Source organism: Podarcis erhardii (assembly GCF_964252035.2).
Source record: "Podarcis erhardii genome assembly, chromosome: 4".
In the NCBI taxonomy this organism is placed as follows: Eukaryota; Metazoa; Chordata; class Lepidosauria; order Squamata; family Lacertidae; genus Podarcis; species Podarcis erhardii.
The window spans coordinates 41,857,835-41,876,232 of NC_138508.1; the positions used below are offsets into that span (position 1 = coordinate 41,857,835).

The 18,398-nt window shown below is 40.0% G+C and overlaps 1 protein-coding gene across 2 annotated transcripts; it reads left to right on the forward strand.

Annotated features, from left to right (window-relative positions):
• The first annotated feature begins 1,204 nt into the window (after positions 1–1,204).
• Positions 1,205–18,336, forward strand: ARL6 (ARF like GTPase 6). Of its 2 annotated transcripts, none has more exons than XM_081858803.1 (8): positions 1,205–1,346; positions 3,060–3,210; positions 5,543–5,604; positions 6,496–6,564; positions 7,188–7,282; positions 14,099–14,228; positions 16,395–16,450; positions 17,735–18,336. In XM_081858803.1, exons 2-8 carry the CDS (start codon positions 3,088–3,090, stop codon positions 17,758–17,760), a joined length of 561 nt encoding a protein of 186 aa, XP_081714929.1. In that variant the 5' UTR covers positions 1,205–1,346; positions 3,060–3,087; the 3' UTR covers positions 17,761–18,336. The 2 variants fall into 2 exon arrangements, with proteins under 2 accessions (XP_081714929.1, XP_081714930.1); XM_081858804.1 differs by lacking the exon at positions 1,205–1,346 and adding an exon at positions 1,391–1,639.
• Positions 18,337–18,398: the final 62 nt, after the last annotated feature.

An 18,398-nucleotide genomic window follows, 5' to 3' on the forward strand; every position in this document is an offset into this window, starting at 1 on the left:
AAACTTTTACAACAGTTCTCTTTTATACTACCCATATGAATGTAAAAACTGAGTCTGGTGAGTCAACACACCGTAGTGCTTAGTTGTTTTTTTACATGGAGGGCAAAGGTCCATTAGTTCTTGTGGAGAACCTCAGGTCTGAGAACTGAATATGGCCCTCCATGCCTCCCTATCTTTTCCTCAGCAGGTCTCTTCCCAGGCAACACCTCTCACTTGTCCTGCTCTATGGTCCACCTTGAGTGCTTTTGCCTGGATGAAATATGTCCTCTGGCAGATCCAGCAAATGATTTTGGGCCAGTCAGCTCCTCTTGGCCTAGCCTGTCTGACGGCTTCTTATGAGGCTTTGAAACTATGTGTGGCCCTTTGAATTTTGTGTAGGGGCAGTGGAGTCTAAATATAATACACAAATAAATCAGAACGTAAGCTTTTTTAAACCAGAGTCCATTTCATCAGATGCATTATCCTTAGTAGGCCATGACAGTTTATGCCATAATAAGAGGCAGGTCATAATACAGCTGTCTTTCTGGAAGTTATGTCCGTAAGATTTTATCACATCAACGAAGAGGATCCTGCTTGTTTTATTTAAAATGTTGCATTGGTTCCTTCCAACACTCCAGCCCCGCACATGGAGCATTTTGATAGGAACCGGAAGTGTTATGCGGCAGTAGGGTTTTTAAAAAAGAAATGCTGTATCTCTTTGTTGTCATAGACCTCAGGGGTTGCCATGCTCATAGAGATAAGAAAGTATAGAGTATCTCACCAATTTTTGAAGATAGGACCCATGAAATATCTGTAAAAATGGTTTTTTGTCTTCCTGCGGCTGAAGTAAGAGCCGCTTAAATTCACAAATTCAACGTAGCTGTGCTTTGGCAGGAACATCTCTTCTTCCCTACTCAATATAAAGTGGCAGCCAAGATATCACACGAAGTATGTTCAAAATTAGACAACGCATGAGCCAGATCTGTATTTGCTGTGGCTCAGTTACACTGTTAGAGCACTTCTTCAGCACTGCTCTCTATAGGTAACTCACACTTCCCTCCAGACAGAAAGGGGGAAACAGACGATTCCAGAAACTGAACATTGGGCAGATTGTGTGAGTCTATATGGGCGATTTCCTCTCTCCTTCCCTCCCCCCTCCGCCCATCCAGCCAATAGAATCCACTGACGTCACGGAAGGCTGTCGAGAGTATCAGAATAATGAGCATTGTGGAGCCCACGCCGTGGCGGGCGCGGCTCGTGCGTCGATTCGGTCTCCTAGGCAACGACGCAGGCGTCGGGAGAGAGTGCGCGCGGGAGGGGCTCGCTCTTCCAAGGCCTGGCCGGCGGCGGCGGCTGCGTTTCCCTTCGTGAGTAGCGCCGGCGGCGGTTGGGCGTTTTGTTTCTCCCTCAGAGGGCAAATAGGGGACGAGGGGAGCATGCGCGGGCGGAGACTTCGACGGCTTGTCCCTCAGGGGTCAGTCTGAACCGGTCCCGGGGGGTTGGTGGGTGCGCCGTTCTCTTGTCAGGCAGAGAACAGTTAGGAACTCTAGTATTATTAATGGCTTTTATCCTGGCATTTCTTCCGACAAGCTAGGGGCAGTTTCGTTCCCCTTCTTCCCTTTCATCCTTACAACAACCCTGCGAGGGAGGCGAGTGCTGGGTAAAGTTCACCTCATGAGCTTCATTGGCGAGGAGGATTGTCGGGGGCGGGGCGTTGTGTGTGTGTTTTATATATATAATTATTATTAAATTTTCTGTTTTACAATTTAGAATACTCGTTTAAACATCCTTAAAATATCAGTGACTTCTCTTAATCTCTTTCCATGGTTCATTTTGCATATCATAAAAACCTGCATATTTTACATAAACTAAACCATTCAGTATTCCATTATGACATCCATCAAAACTTTTTTACACTGTTGAATTTATCTTACTGCTGCTAACGTTTTCAAGTGTACACAATCCCCGCCCCCCCCCATATATTCAAGAAACATTTTCCAATCTTCTGTAAACATATGTTCTTCTTGTTCTCTTATTCTGTATGTTAAATCTGCAAGCTATGCATATTCCATCATCTTAAGCTGCCATTCTTCTTTAGTTGGGACCTCACTTGTTTTTCCAGTGTGTGTGTGTGTGTGTGTGTGTGTGTGTGTGTGTGTTTTGGCCAGACCTTAACAAAAAGTGAACACTCTGGCTACAACAACCTCTTCCCACCATACATATTCTATGATTCTGGCACCTGGGCTGAGTCAGGAAGCCTCTTAGCAAGTCAGGATGAAGGAACTCCACAGGGAAAGCCACCTTTGTAGGTGCCCTGCCTCACCTCTGCCTCTTTGGTGGTTCTGCTTCCCTCACCTGAGTAGCTTCTGAGGGTTTGTGGGCTTGTGAAATGGCTTGTGGGCAGGAGCTCGTCACCTTCCTATTTGCAAGCCAGTCCTGTTCACGTCTCCTTGGAAGAAGCTACCACCAAGTTGACTGGATGTTCACCAAGTTTGTTCAGTATTGCATGCAAAGGGAGCAGCCCCCATCCCTTCTTACAAATGGGTTAAGCCCCAGCAAATTCAGTAGGCCTTGCTTTTTTCTTTCTTTCTTTTGAATTCTAGGAATGGGGGAGAAATTCAGTTCGTGTATAAAGAAAGGCAAGCCAGCCTGAATTGCACTTTCCAAAAAATAGTACAAGAACTAAAGCTCCGTTATCCTTCAAAATGTGAAAGGGGGGAGGATTTAAAATGTAAAACAAAGAATTTGCAATGTCGATTGCATTAGATATCATTGTAAATGAATTCACTAACCTGGTTACACAAAATAATCTATCTGTGATAGTGCAGGTATCCATTGAACTAAAGAGTGATGCTTTAGACAGAGTGATAAGCAGCCAGGCTGCTTTGGCAAGAGACACTTGCCAAATAATCAGCTTATCTTCTACTTGCTTAAATTAACCAACCTGCTGACACAGATTGAAAACATTTTCTCTTGGGAATTTGTATGTACATATGTATTAAGCATCTGAAGACTTTTGCCTTCCATGTCCATCTACAGTAATTTCAATTGTTTTAAGTAGACATTATTTGCAAACACAGGTGTTGACTGTGCCATTATCTCAAAATTATGGGATTATTTGACAAGCTAGCAGGCTGGCTTGGTCTGAAGAAGAAAGAAGTTCATGTTCTGTGCCTTGGGTTGGACAATAGTGGCAAGACAACAATTATTAACAAGCTAAAACCATCTAATGTAAGTAGTCCTTTTTAGTATGTTACTCGCTTGTTTGCCAAATCTTGTAGTAAAGATAATGCTCTTATTTGGATACATGTATAGAAAGATTTAATTTGTACCATATTGAAATACTAATGTTTAAGATGGCATTCATCCTTATACACTGTTTTCTCTTTTGGAAGTAGATCACATTATTTTTTGTTTTTGATATGATGTATAATTCTAAACTGCTTGTACAATTTCTTAGGTAGTCCTATTGTGTGGTTTTCAGGACCCTATCAATGTTTATTCAGAAGAAATTCCGCTGTTCAAAGGGGCTTTACTTTCCAGGAAATGTGTTCAGAATTGTAATTTTACCCATCTAATGAAGAAGAAAGGAAACCTCTTTATTGGTTTTAATATAGAAAAGCAGAGCAGACCTCAGAAAAATGAATTAAATAAAAATATTAAACATTACTATCCCACGCCTTTTCTCAGGGGATATATTTCAGAAATAGCAGAGATTAAAAGTGAATTTATTAAGATCTAATATGGAGCATCCATTGTATAGTTGGAAATACATTATTTATGCTGCCCATGTTTGGGTTTTCACAATGGCCTGTAAACAAATTTAAGTTTAATCAACCAGTGCTTAGGATATGAATACTGTTTATACATACATACCCTTTTGCACACATGCAGATATGTATATGTTCCTTAAATGCTATTATAGCTTTCTTTAAATAGCTTTTCCTTAAATAGTATCTGTGACACCTCGGCTCTAAATGCAGGGCAAGAATAAATATGTCATTAAGGTCTTTTCAAGTTAATATTATGCTTTGACATGATTTCAGCAAAAACCTATTGTGTTAAACAACTATAAGCAAAACATTAGCATATTGGTTTGTTACTTTCAACTAGTACAGAAAGGTCACACTTATTTTTGTTAAGCCATATTAGATTGAAAACATTAAGTACTTAGTCACTAGCCGTGCTAGCACCTAAATGCTAAGCCAAACCATGACTAAGTATGAACAAGCAAGCATGCATCTCTCTGGAGCAAGTTGTGGCCTCTTTGCTCCTCCCTGGTTTTGCTCTGCCATGCTTCCTGCAGCTAAACTCTCTTTTGTTGTATTGTGTTCAAACTTCACTCGTGGCTTGTCTCATTCCAAACAAATTGCAAACTGTAGCCAAGGTTTGCTCTTAGTTTACCGCTCATGATTTTTTGGGGGGGAGACAAACCAGGAGACTGGGTTTGGATGTAACATTAAATCAAATCATGGCTCAGCTCCAGATAGCAGAGAAGGAGCAAAGTAGCTATGATTTTCGCTCTGAATAACCTGCATGCTTGCTCGTTCACACTTAGCCATGGTTTAACTGAGCATTATGTGCAAACTGTACAAAGGTCATGGGCTGAGCTCTGCATCCATTGCAGCATTTTCAGGTCCCCTTCGCAAAGCAGTTGCCATCCCCGTGCCACTCCACAAAACTGTACAATTTGGGAATTGCAATATGTTGCTGAATGAAGAGCCATGTTTTATGGAGAGAGGAGAGGACCAAGAAAACCCTGGTCATGGTTTATTTTAATGAGTCTTCTCTTATGTATCACTAAGTTTGGATCCAACAAAATGTACCTGCTGTCTTACTGCTACACCATCCAATAAGGGAGCAGGTGGCACTGTAGTCTAAACCACTGAGCCTCTTGGGCTTGCAGATCAGAAGGGCAGCAGTTCAATTCTGCACAACAGGGTGAGCTCCCATTGCTTTGTCCCAGCTTCTGCCAACCTAGCAGTTTGAAAGCATATCAGTGCAAGTAGATAAATAGGTTACCACTGCAGCAGGAAGGTAAATAGCAGTTTAGTCATGCTTGCCACATGACCCGGAAAGCTGTATGTAGACAAACACTGACTTCCTTGGCCTGAAGTGAGATGAGCACTGTACCCCATAGTCGCCTTTGACTGGGCTTAACAATCCAGGGATCATTTACCTTTTACACCATCCAATGTTTCTTAAAAGCTTGTGTATTCCTGCAGTATCCATAGGTTGCCTGTTTAGGTATTGGTACTACTGTTCTCTGCTGCGAACACAAACATCATACTGCATTAAATAACTGATTTAAATAAGCTAAATATCCACAGTACTGCTTACTTAGCATGTATATAGCATTTTAGTATATTCTGAGCTCTTCACATACTTAGCCAGCATTAGTTTAGCATGATGAGAATGAGCCATAGTGAGCCATGAGGGGGAAATATATGATGCCACGTGACATTTTAAACTATTATTTATTTGGATCGAGAGAATATATTACTGATTTTTAGTATTAAAACTGAACATGAATTTTTAAAGACGATTTTGTTTTCTTTTGAAGGCTCAAACTCAAGATATTGTTCCCACGATAGGATTCAGTGTAGAAAAATTTAAGACATCTAGGTAAGACCCTTTTATTTCATTATGTTTATATTCTATATAATTATGTATTAGACAAGAGAATTGTCTTTCTAATAGGCTGCATTAACTATAACATTTGATTTGGCATGAAGATGTAATGCTATGTGTAGTCATTGTGACAAGCCTGTGGGGAAGGGATCACAAATTGCTAAGACAGATTTCTTGTAGAAAAGGTCTCACATATTTAAGTGGTACTGTTGAAATTTTATGCCTTTCATATTAATGATTTTAAGCGTTGGAGAGTCTCTTTAACTAGACTTAAAAGAAAACATTGTCCAGGAGCCAGGCAGCTTCCAGGTTGAAGCTGGCCCAGCAGAATTGTTTACTTTTCCGTTTGAACAACGTGCCCCATGCCATAACAAAATTGCTTCTGAAAGTTGCCTCAATTTCAAGAGTGTCTTGCATTATAGTAAGGGTGAGATACCTCTGGGCCCGAGGCCTAATTAGTCCTGGTATCAGCATGTTTACTTAGTAGTAAGTCTCACTGAGTTCATTCAAACAATTTACTTAGTCAGAAAATAAATAGTGCAATGAAGCTATACCCCACCAATCAGCTCTGGGGGGTTGGGAAAACCCCCAGAATAGAGTGTAGGGGGTAGAGAGAGTGATCTCCTTAGTGCTATTTTGAATTCAACCGTTGGCTTAAGAATCAATAGTTACTTTTTTTTTTTTAAGTATCCAGTTTTGATATTTAATTGAATATGATGTGTTGGCATACAAGTTAACATGAAGTTTTCTGTTATCAAATGCATATCAATAAGTGGTTCAATAATGAGTCAGAAGTGAGCGCTACTATGTTCAGTAGACTGGGTAATAATTGTACATAGCCATCAAAGCATTTCAGTTTTAATTTTATATTTTTTTTGTTTATAGTCTGTCATTCACTGTGTTTGATATGTCGGGTCAAGGTAGATACAGAAATCTTTGGGAACACTACTACAAGTAAGTTCTTTTTTATTGTGAGACTGAAATTTGCAGTATTTGTACAGATGTAGAAACTACAAGTCTCTCATCATTTCTGTATGAAATTTATGAAGGTGAATGGGAGTAATTGCAAAATATGATATTTGATACTTCTGTTGTGACTTAAGACAATATTCATAGGCTTGCAAAATAAAAAAATGAAAACTTATGTGTAATTAATTTTAAGTTAACTAGTGTTTACAGCAGCCTTTCCTAACCTCATAACTTCCAGATCTTTTGACTACAATTCCTACCAGCTCCAGCCAGCACAACCATAATGGGAATTGGAGTTCAAAACATCTGCAGGGCACTAGGTTCCATGTTGAAGTACTCTTGCAGCTCACTTGATATGAAAAGTTGGTCCGCCTTGTTTTAGAAGTACTATGTTTATAAATCTAAGCAAAGATTCATGTCTGTTTTGAAAATAGCTTGAGTTCCAGCATATGGAACATAATGTTTTTTCTAAGAATCTAGAAGGAATATGCTGCTACCAGTTAGTACAGTAACACACAACACATTGAAGTAGGATTCTGTTAATTCATTTTGTTACTCAACATTTTAGGAAGCATCTAATTTGCTTCTTTGCTTTCTATGACACACAGAGATTGCCAGGCCATTATTTTTGTCATTGATAGCAATGACACACTAAGAATGGTTGTGGCCAAAGAAGAACTTGACACTCTCATGAATCATCCAGGTGAGAAGATCCTTTATCATTCACTCAATTCTATTCCTACTATATGTCTTTGACATGAAACAACTATTTTCTTGGTAACTTTGTATTTGCATATAAAACCTCCTTATTTTTCTCCCCAGTAGACAACTAGAATAAAGATTTCAGTATATTTTCTGTTAATTGGAGTATCACAAGTATAATTCAAGATGAAATTAATTTAATATAAGGATACCAGAACAAATTTCAGAAATAAGAGATTAATTGAACTTGCATAAATTTTAAACTCTGAATTTGTCCCCTAAATTTAATGTGCTGCAACAGCTTGTGGGCAATTCAGTAAAAGATTTTACTACATTGGTTTCCGACAATTTTCACCAACAAGGCAAATACCTTCAGGTTGGGCCTGAGACACATCTCTGCAGCCCTCTTCACACATAAGAAGGAACTGCAAATATGCATCTCTGGCACCATCCTGAGCTTGCGTGACTCCTCAGCTAATCCCCTTATGTCTGTTTGGACACCTGTAAGGGAAAGCCTACATCCATCCATTCATTCTGGAATCCTAATCATGCATGGTTCCAAAAATTCATGGAAAACATTTGCACATAGAAATCTACACCTGCAAAGTTTTTCCTCCTGAGAAGTCAGGCAAACTTCGTGAGGAGGCTGAAGTGTGAAGGGAGCTTGTGCTATATTTACTGTGAGAGAAAACTGGCTTTGTTTTTTAGAGGAGAAATTGATTCATGTATAGAAATATAATAAATGTAATGTTCCCTGTATATATTAATTTGAAAAATATCTATTGAGGGAAAACTACTGTTAGGCTGCATAACCTAACCATACTGTGTAGATATCAGTGGTGTGTTACTGAGCCTCCCATAAATGTTTTTCACAAATCATAAATTGTTATGTCACATGGGATGGGTCCAGTGTAGTTGCTAAAATAATTCACTTTGATCTAACTGAACATTGAAATTGGGCGGGGGAATAATCTAACAACTGTATAATTCAGGAGTAGCGACAGATCTGTATTTTCAAAGCTTAGATTAAAAACTACACTGGAAATAGGATTTGGCTTTTATATTAAAAATAGATGCCTTCAGCAACTGCTGTAAGTAACAGAATACTGTCATATATATGGTTGTATTTCTATTCCATAATATAGTTATTTTACATCTATGGAAGTAACTTCTCTGATGTTAGTAGACTTAATAAAAACCATGAAGTAAGATTGATGTTGATGAAATTGTTACTGATTGTATGGAATATTTATGATATATTGTACCCTGTACTGTATATATTGACTGCAAAGCTATAAACTAGATTTTAGGTTTTTTTCTTGTCAAATAATTTTCCTGATTCTGTATTATTGATTGGAATATCTTCACTAATTTGTCTTCAAGTGCAGCTTTAACCATGATCAGATCTCAGCCCCAGAATCTTTTTTCAGAACAAGAATCGAATCCTCGCCTGTGTGAAGTAATACTACTATTACTACATGAAGTGTCTCTTCTTATGTGCCTTTTCCTCTCTAATGAGCAGTTGCGGCTACACACACGCTGAGAGCTCAGTAGGCTCAGCGTCTCTTTGTTTTTAAAAATAAATCCCTGCTTTTAGTACTTGCTAGATATAATCCACAACAAGCTTATTTTGGTCAGTTCATATATCTTGTTACATTCTTGCTGCATGCAAATGTGCCACAATCTCATAGGAGATTTTGAAACCCTGTATCATATCTACAACTTCTGTAGAAGAGCTTCTTAATGAAACACTTTGAAAGCGCTTCTTAATGAAACACTTACTTAAAAACAGTAAGGATATGACAGTGCATAGGGACTTAGCTTAATTATAAACTTTGCAGCCTTAGACATACATCTTTGGGGATGGAACTGTACTGGAACATGTTGTTGATAAGCAGTAGTCCCGTGCACAGCGGAAGGATGAGGAGTACGTGCTACATACTGTATATTTCTTTATTTACACTTCAAAGCTGGTATGTTACAGAAAAAACATCTTGCCTCTGCCGGAGCAGAGAAAAGCATCCTCTCTCCTCTAAAGCACGCACTGAACTGCAAAGAACAGTGAAAAACAGGAAACCAGTGTACGTCACATCCAGTCTCCCTTTCCCATGGGAAAACCCAACAGTAACTCTGACTGTGGAATGTAAACATTGTCTTGTGACAAGCATTTCGCTGCACAGTGAAGAGAGCAGAAACCAACATCCTCCCCCTTTCTGTGAACATCACTGGGCAGCGTGTTCGTACAATATCAGTACAAACCCAACTTCTGCACATAGGTACAGTGTTGATCCCTTGATACAATCTTGGACAATACATCAGCAGGAATTTCATTACCTGGCATATAGGACACCGTTACGAGTCCCTTCTGAATACGTTCCCTAGCATGTTGCAACTTCAATTGCAAGTGCTTCGTGCTTTGCTTACAACCTTCAGAATTCAGCAAAGCCAAACATGCTTTGTTGTCCTGGTAAACCTGGATTGGACATTTGACAGGAATTTTCATGTCTTTGCACAATTGTAACAACCATTCACAATCTTTAAGTGAATAAGACAGTGCGTTCAGTTCAGCTTCACAAGTACTTAAGCTAACTGTTGTTTGCTTCTTGCATGACCAATCAAATAGACCCTGATTGTACATATAGCAAACTCCAGACGTACTTTTCCTGTCTGTAGTGTCACTTCCAAAACTTGCATCTGCAAATATTTCAAGACCACCAGACTTCTGATTGTTAAATCTCAGTCTGTAATGCATAGTGCCTTTCAAATACCGCGCTATGCGTTTCAGAGCTTTCCAATCCTTAACAGTAGGATTGTTGACTTGTCTGCTTAGCAAATTACAGCTAACAGCAATGTCTGGTCTTGAACATTTGGCAATGAAATTTAGCTTGCCTAGCACACTTCTGTACAGAGTAGTGTCAGAAAATGCTTCTTCAGTGTCATCTACCTGATAACCTGTTATCATCGGTGTGTCTACAGGGTTAGCATCCATCAGGTTTAGTTTGCTTAACACATCAGCAATTTTCCGTGACTGGTGTACTAGAATGTTACCATCTTGATCTCTCTCTATTTCCAGAGATAGGTAGTTGTTTACCTCACCAAGATCTTTCATGTCAAAGTGCTCTTTCAGTTGAGCTAGGGCGTTATTGTACATTGTGACATCTTTCCAAAAGAATAAAAGATCATCAACATAAAACAAACAATACAGTTTCTTTTGCCCCTCCTCTTTGACAAATACACATGGATCAGCTTTCCCTTGCTTAAAACCTAGAGAAAACAATACTTCAGTGAGTTTTGTGTGCCAACACCGTGCACTTTGTTTGAGACCATAAAGGGACTTCTTCAGAGCACAAACAAATCCCTGTTTTACCTGTACGCCATCAGGTGGAAGCATATAAAGTGATTCATCTAGAGATCCGTACAGAAAAGCTGTATTTACATCATGGTGACTAATGTGTAGATTTTCCTCTGCAGCTAGCTTGAGCATAAGCCTAATGCTCTCATACCTCACTGTGGGTGAGTAGGTCTCGTGATAGTCTTCACCTGGTACCTGTGCAAAACCTCTGGCTACCAATCTGGCTTTGTGTCTGACTATCTTGCCATTTTGATCAGTCTTCGCTTTGAAGACCCATTTGCTTCCAAGCAATTTCATTCCTGGAACTACTGGAACTAGGTCCCATGTTTTGTTCCTTTCCAAGGAATCAAGCTCAGCCTTCATTGCATTTAACCATGGCTCAGCTTCCTTTGAATCCAAATCCTGGATTTCTTGGAAACTTGAAGGTTCAAATACCTTCTTGGAGCTTTTAACAGCTGTTACTGCTATCTTAGCAAACTCATCAGCAAATCTCTTTGGAGGTCTGCCTTTTGTGGCTCTTTGTGACCTGCGAATTAGCCTTAGGTCTTCAACACTCTCCTCTTCCTTCTTGGGAGAAAAGTGGCCTATTGTGAACAATGGTTCCTCCAATTCTTGATCAGAGCTTTCAGAGGGTCGCATAGAGGCTTTCGCACTCTCGAAATCCTCTGAATCACCCGATTCAGTTTCAGACTCAGAATCAGAACCTTCATCAGTGGGTGTGGGTTGTTGTGGTTGCTTTTGACTATCCTCAGTCTCATCACTGTCATCAGGATAACATTGGAAAATTCCCACATTCTCCCCCCACTTGGCATTGTACTCAACACTTCTTGTGAGCTTAATTGCCTTTGAGTCAGTCATCATTATTCTGTAAGACCCTTTCTGATAACCTAGAAAGATACCATGCAATCCACGCTTGTCTAACTTGGAGTTTTGTGGTGAGTGAACCCACATGTCAGAACCAAAAATTTTCATGTGTTTGATGTATGGCTTTTTGCCAAACATCTTCTCATAGGGGGTACAACCAATCGCTGAAGATAACCTGCGATTATAACTGTAAGTGAAACATGAGAGAGCTTCAGCCCAATAACTCTCTGGAAGATTGGCATCATGCAGCAAGGTTTTTAACCCTTGAAGCAATGTCTGATTTGCTCGTTCCGCAAGTCCATTCTGCCATGGCGAGCGAGGACTAGACAAATCGTGTTGAATTCCTTTCTCAGTCAGAAAAGCTTCAAACTGCTGAGAAGTGAATTCTCCCCCGCGATCACTGAAAAGAGTCTTTACCTTCTTACCATGCACATTTTCCAACCAAGCACAGAATTCCTTGAACCTAGGAAAAGCCTCTGATTTCTGCTTGAGATTGTACACATAAATATACCTGGAAAATGCATCAATGAGAACCATGAAGTACCTGTTTCCTCCCAAAGAGGGCGCTAGTGGCCCAACCAAATCAGCATGAACAATTTGGTATGGTTCTGTAGCTTGCCTACTAGACACCTTACCTTTCGCAGCCATTTTCACCTTGTTTGCTGCGCATGCCTTGCACTTCATGTGGTACCTGCAGGGTTTAATAGTCATACCTTCAACCAAGGCAGGCATCTTAGATACTGCCTCAAAATGCAAATGACCAAGTTTTCGATGAAAATCGTGAATACATTCTGCATGCAAACTTTTGTTAGTACCTGCAATGCAACAAGTGTCATCCTGCACAACATCATCATAATACAAAACATACAAACGATCAACATATTCAGCATACAATACATAATCATTTTTCTTTGTGATGATGCACCTTTTGTTCTTAAAGGAAACGTCAATATTCCGCTCATTCAGCTGTCCAACGCTGAGCAGATTATGTTTGGCATCCGGCACATAAAGCACATTCTGTATCGATAAGTCCAAACTGTGAAGAACTACAGTTCCGTAGCCTTTACTGGGGATTGTGTGGTCATCCGCCTGGTGAATCGCACCTTCCTGCGGTGTAAAAGACACAAACAGTCGCTTATCGTTGCACATGTGGTGCGTTGCCGCTGAATCAACAACGAAGAAAGATCTAGACGTCTTCTGGACCTCTGCATCTTTTGGAGCGAAGCGTGAGACCATTGCCTTGTGCTGCGTTGTCCTGGACACCGGACCTTTGCCTTTGCTCTGGCCTTTTCCACGCGATGAGCTTCCGCTGCGCTGCTCTGTCTTGGCCCTGGGATATCTGCATTCCCTCTTCATATGGCCTAGACGTCCACACGAGTAGCATTTCACTGCCTTCAAAGCTTTGGCGCCATCTGGTGGTTCCACTGCACTATGGGATGACGTCTGTGAAGTCTCCCATTTGCCCATGCAGCTAGCACCCCGCCGGTCTGCTTGATTCTGAATCATGGCAGTATCACTGGCTACTGTGAGTTGAGCATTTGGCTGATCAGTGGTATCAAATTCCCCACTTGCCTCAGCCAGCCTTCTGCAGCTAGCCATCATGACTCTGGCATTAGCCTTCTGCGTCATCTCTGCTGCTTTAAATCATGCTGCTTTATACAAGCTGTGTCTGTGCTGCTTCATTCCAAAGGCTAATTCAAAACAGCCTCTGCCTGAGAACCTGTGCCTTTCTGCTTAACTGCTTTGCTTATCTGCAACAGCCTCAAACCGCATTCCAAAGGCAAGTTCAAAAGCGAAAGTCCTCTCTGCTGTCTTAAATTCATGCTGCGACATGCTGCAGCTTCAACAGCACTTTACTTTCGATTTCCCCCAGCATAGTGTCCCTTTTAGCCTTCTGCCTGTGCCACGGCAAAACTGCCTTAAAAGTTCAAAGTCCAGCCATAAAGCCATTAATTAGAAGCTGGCAGGCTGCCCGGAGCAGTAGCACATACCTCATCAATCATCTTGACGCGCAGAGCAGATTCCGTTCCGATCTGTCCCCCTGCATTCCGATCCTTTGCCGGCACTCCGATTCGACTTCTGGAGCCCATTCTTAAGATGACTGCGTTTTTCTGGGCCCATAACCAAATGTTGTTGATAAGCAGTAGTCCCGTGCACAGCGGAAGGATGAGGAGTACGTGCTACATACTGTATATTTCTTTATTTACACTTCAAAGCTGGTATGTTACAGAAAAAACATCTTGCCTCTGCCGGAGCAGAGAAAAGCATCCTCTCTCCTCTAAAGCACGCACTGAACTGCAAAGAACAGTGAAAAACAGGAAACCAGTGTACGTCACATCCAGTCTCCCTTTCCCATGGGAAAACCCAACAGTAACTCTGACTGTGGAATGTAAACATTGTCTTGTGACAAGCATTTCGCTGCACAGTGAAGAGAGCAGAAACCAACCAACCAGAGATGCCATGGCCCAGTGTCTCTATCTTAGTAGGATAAAACCCTGAAAGATGGCATTAACAGGTGAGCAGTATAGGCATATTGTCGCCTTGTAAAAATGTGTTTATATAAAATATGAATGGATTAACAAAACATTATGTTACTCCTAGATCTTAAACACCGACGAATACCAATTTTGTTCTTTGCAAACAAGATGGACCTCAGGTTTGCTGTGTCATCAGTAAAAGTATCTCAGTTATTGGCTTTGGAGAACATCAAAGACAAGCCATGGCATATCTGGTAAAATTGACTTACTTTCATTTTGTACTAAAATTAGTTTTAAGTTACTAATGCTTATACTGAGTGAAGAAAACTCTGTGATAACCAGTATACAAATACTGATTCCAAAAGCAAGCTGTAATCAGTGTCATGTTACACAGTTGTATAATGGTAATATCTATTTGTAGAAGATTGGTGTTTGAATTTGCAGGGTTGTTTTTCTAAGATAAACCAAGAAACTGACAGAATGTTACTAATCTCAGCATCTTGGAATACCTCTGGAAAGCTACCAGTGTTAGCAAATCACAGCTTGCCATTTGCTTGATGTAGAGCAACAATTGGTGGGATCAAGCTGTGTTTGCCCATCAAGTGTGTTTGCCCATCACCTCTGCTTGCAGCCCTTATACACCCCCCCCCAAAAAAAAAACCTGCTCCAGAAGACTGTGGGCAATGACAAAGGCATAGATTGCTATTATTTGGAAAGTTATCTTCTCACTAACTTGTTGGCAAGTGTGCAACATTTCAAGTTACGTCAGGCTTGTGCGGGATGAGAAACAGAGAAGTATGTGTCCGTCCCCCCCACTCTGCTTCTGGAGGCTGAAACGTGAGCATGGGGGCTGCCTTAAATTATTTGCAAAGCCTCTGTTTGGAGAAGCTAATACTTCCTCTTTAAGTACAGGTAGTTGGTGGCAGCAGCAGTGGGGTATGGGAGAGAAGTCCTATAGCTACCCTGCTGCCTTCCACTTACCTCTCCACTTGCCTATTTAAAGCAGAAGCACAAGTTACTTCAAACAGTGCTTTTACAAAAGGCTTTATTCCCCTACTCATCAGCTGATGAGTGAAGATTAAATCCTGCTGCTTTGGCTGAGCAATCCAGTTCACTGGTGGGCACAGGCCATGCAGCCAAAGCAGGATTAAACCCTGTCCTCTTGTCCATCAGCTAATGTCACCAGTGGCATCGGGTGGGTGTGGTTTGGGAAAAGTGGCCTTGTGGGCTAAATTTGACCTCCTAGTGGACGATGATGGCCAATGGCCCAAAGGTTCCTTACCTCTGTAGTAAAGACTTTAGGGAAGAGGCCGATGAAATAGGAGGCAGAAGCAAGGGAGCCAAAGAGAGGAAGAGATCACGAGCCAGAGGAAAGAGAGAGGGTCAATAATGACAGAAATATTTTAAGAAATGGAGTGCTTACAGTTACTTCTCTACTGCTGCTACAGCCCTTGTAGTCTTATTTTCTCATATATTCCCATCGATTTGTGAGGATCTTGCTAATTCACATAACTTTTTGTATTCTCTTCTGGACACTGCAAACACCGCTTCTACTTTGTTAGGCATTCCTTATAGGGCAGGGAAACTGAACGTGTAGGAATGAAAATCACGGGAGACGAGCAGTGGGTGTCACGAGAGGCGTCTGCCGGGAAAGTCCCGGGAACTCTCTTTTATTGAATATTACAAACATTGCCACAGGTGTGCTTGTGGCTGATTGGTTGATACAAACACAAAGAAACTTAATGCTGATTGGTTAACATACATACAAGGCGGGAATTACATGTGAGGGGTGGGAATTACATGTGAACATTAATCACCGGTAGATTAAAGGCTGGGAAACGAGGTTGGGACTAGACAGGCATGAAACCTCCTAATTAATAATAACTAAAGATTAACATAGCTATAGATGTGGTCAGCTATGCATGGAGTACAAGTCACCATGAACTTAAGGTGAACTGAACGATGAGAGAATATCTTGGTGTTTGGAACAGGTTCGTACAGTGTGTGCAGAAACAGAGAAAAGATTATAAGCAAGACTTCCCAGAATGCAAGAGAAAAGAAGCAATGCTTCCCATAAGGCCACAGTTATGTGTAGAAAGAGAAAGATGCAATGCTTCCCTATAATGCAACAGTTATGTGCAGAGGGAAAACTTCCCTTTAGAACGTGATGGTGTCATGTTAGATTTTGTTTTATTGCAAGTGGTTGAAAGAAAGAGGAAATTGAGGTTTGCTGCTTCAGGCAGCAGCTAAGCATCTCAGCATCTTTCATGTTGGTCTGTGCTATGTACTATCTTCATACACTAACAATAAATATACTTCCATGGCTATGATTTGATCTTAACTAACTGTAGAAAATGTAATCACTTTTTTCATTAGTTTTTTTGTGCCATTAAAAAAAGTTTGTTCTTTTCTCATTTTAGTGCTAGTGATGCTCTTAAAGGAGAAGGTTTGCAAGAAGGTGTAGACTGGCTTCAAGGTACATTTCATCATGCTTTGCATTACCAGCTTCCCTTTTCCATTCATTTTACAATCTTTCCTGTCATTTCATTTTGCTTTTCCCTCAATCTATTTTTGCTATCAGATCAGATTACACAGTGAGTATACTCATCAAACTTGGCTATTTGGATCCCTGCGTGTTACACTTTATTTTTTTAGCAAAAATACCTCCCTTTAAAACTTCCCATTTAAATTAAGCAAATATATGGGCAGTATTGTTACTCTTAAATTAAGACTAAGAAATAGTGCTTGTGGTCTGAGTACAATGCTATAAGCATGGAATGTATGATTATTTTATTTATGTTTACAACAGAAAGCAAGTAGCATTCTGATGTAGATTACAAAAAGCTAAAGTGTTTAGTAAAATATGGCAGCTTTTATGCTGTGCATACCAGAGAATTTTCAAAATGACTAGATGATTTCTAGGTCTAGAGATAATTGCATTTTCAAGTCTCATTCTCGCTGTCTGCTCTCGTTGACTGAATGAGTCTTGAGAAGTTTTATGCAGCATTCAAGCATCCCACATTATTATCCTCCACTATCCTTTGGTGTAAGTTATCATAATTAATGTTTAATATCTACCATTGTTTGAGCTTTAATAGTGATACTGTCTCTCTTCATTTAATTAATAATCAACATTTATTTTTATTCCAATGATCACTGTTTTGGAATGAAATATTCTTATAGGAAATTACTGGTTTACATAGAGTGGCAAGCTCTTTTGCATGCTTTGTAGAAGCTTTGCTCTAAGCTTTGGCCTTAGTTGAGTACAGTGTTTTATTTAAAATACACCGCTAGATGTCAGCAGAGACTAAAAGATGAGAGGCAGAGAAGCACCATTTATTATTTTGGCTGTGTGAAGATCCATGTTTACACACACTAGTGCTGATCCATAAGAACATTGCTATGAAGGAAGCGCAGGTTATAGTTCATATTTCAAGGCTCTATAAAATAGTTCAGAAGCCTTAATACTACAGTGGTACTTTGGGTTACAGACGCTTCAGGTTACAGACTCCACTAACCCAGAAATATTACCTCGGGTTAAGAACTTTGCTTCAGGTTGAGAACAGAAATCGCGCAGCAGCGGCAGCGGGAGGCCCCATTAGCTAAAGTGGTACTTCAGGTTAAGAACAGTTTCAGGTTAAGAACGGATCTCCAGAACAAATTAAGTTCTTAACCCGAGGTACCACTGTACTAGAATTCTGTGGCGAATATAATTAAATAAAAACAGCATTTTAACATCAACTTTATTTGTTTTACCTAGATCAGATCCAGGCAATGAAGACATGAAAAACCAATGAGTTATGAAAATGTCATAAAGATAATTTGTAGATGTACATGATGACCTCTTGAAGATGAAGACTTTTTATAGGTCTGTTTTCTTCTGTTGGCTTTTATAAAAGCCGAATAAAAATAATAATAAATATTTTTGTAACAAAATGTAGTAGCTCAAATGCACATTCATCATACTGAAGGAAAAAATACATGTGGTTTGATAGAATAATAAAATCATTGTATGTAGTCTAAAAATGCTGGTGGATTTTTGAGTTAGGGGCTCAAGAGATTACATTTGACTTGCTGATTGTGCTCACCATAGTGTTTCATTCAAAAATATGCAGTGAGATGGACCTTTACCAGAATGTAAAAGTTTTCTCTTGCTTAGAAAACAGCTATTTAAATTTTACACACCATATTTCAGTAAAAATTTGGTTGAATGTGTTTACTCCGAGCCTGCATGCAATCCTGTATTTTTATAAGCAGTTGTGGATGTTTATGAATAATATGTACTGTTGATATGTACTGGACTATATTGTGTTCTATAAGAAGTGAAACAATATTTTCATAAATAAAATATGTTACTAAATACCTACTGTGCTTTTAAGATAATACGTTGAAAATCAGCCAAGAACTAAAATAGTCTGTTACAC

Excerpts from the sequence above, each read along its gene's own strand:
- ARL6 (XM_081858803.1), top strand. The coding sequence starts at position 3,088 with ATGGGATTATTTGACAAGCTAGCAGGCTGGCTTGGTCTGAAGAAGAAA. Across the intron at positions 3,211-5,542 it reads ACAAGCTAAAACCATCTAAT|GCTCAAACTCAAGATATTGT; the intron begins GTAAGTAGTCCT and ends TTTCTTTTGAAG. Across the intron at positions 5,605-6,495 it reads GAAAAATTTAAGACATCTAG|TCTGTCATTCACTGTGTTTG; the intron begins GTAAGACCCTTT and ends TTTTGTTTATAG.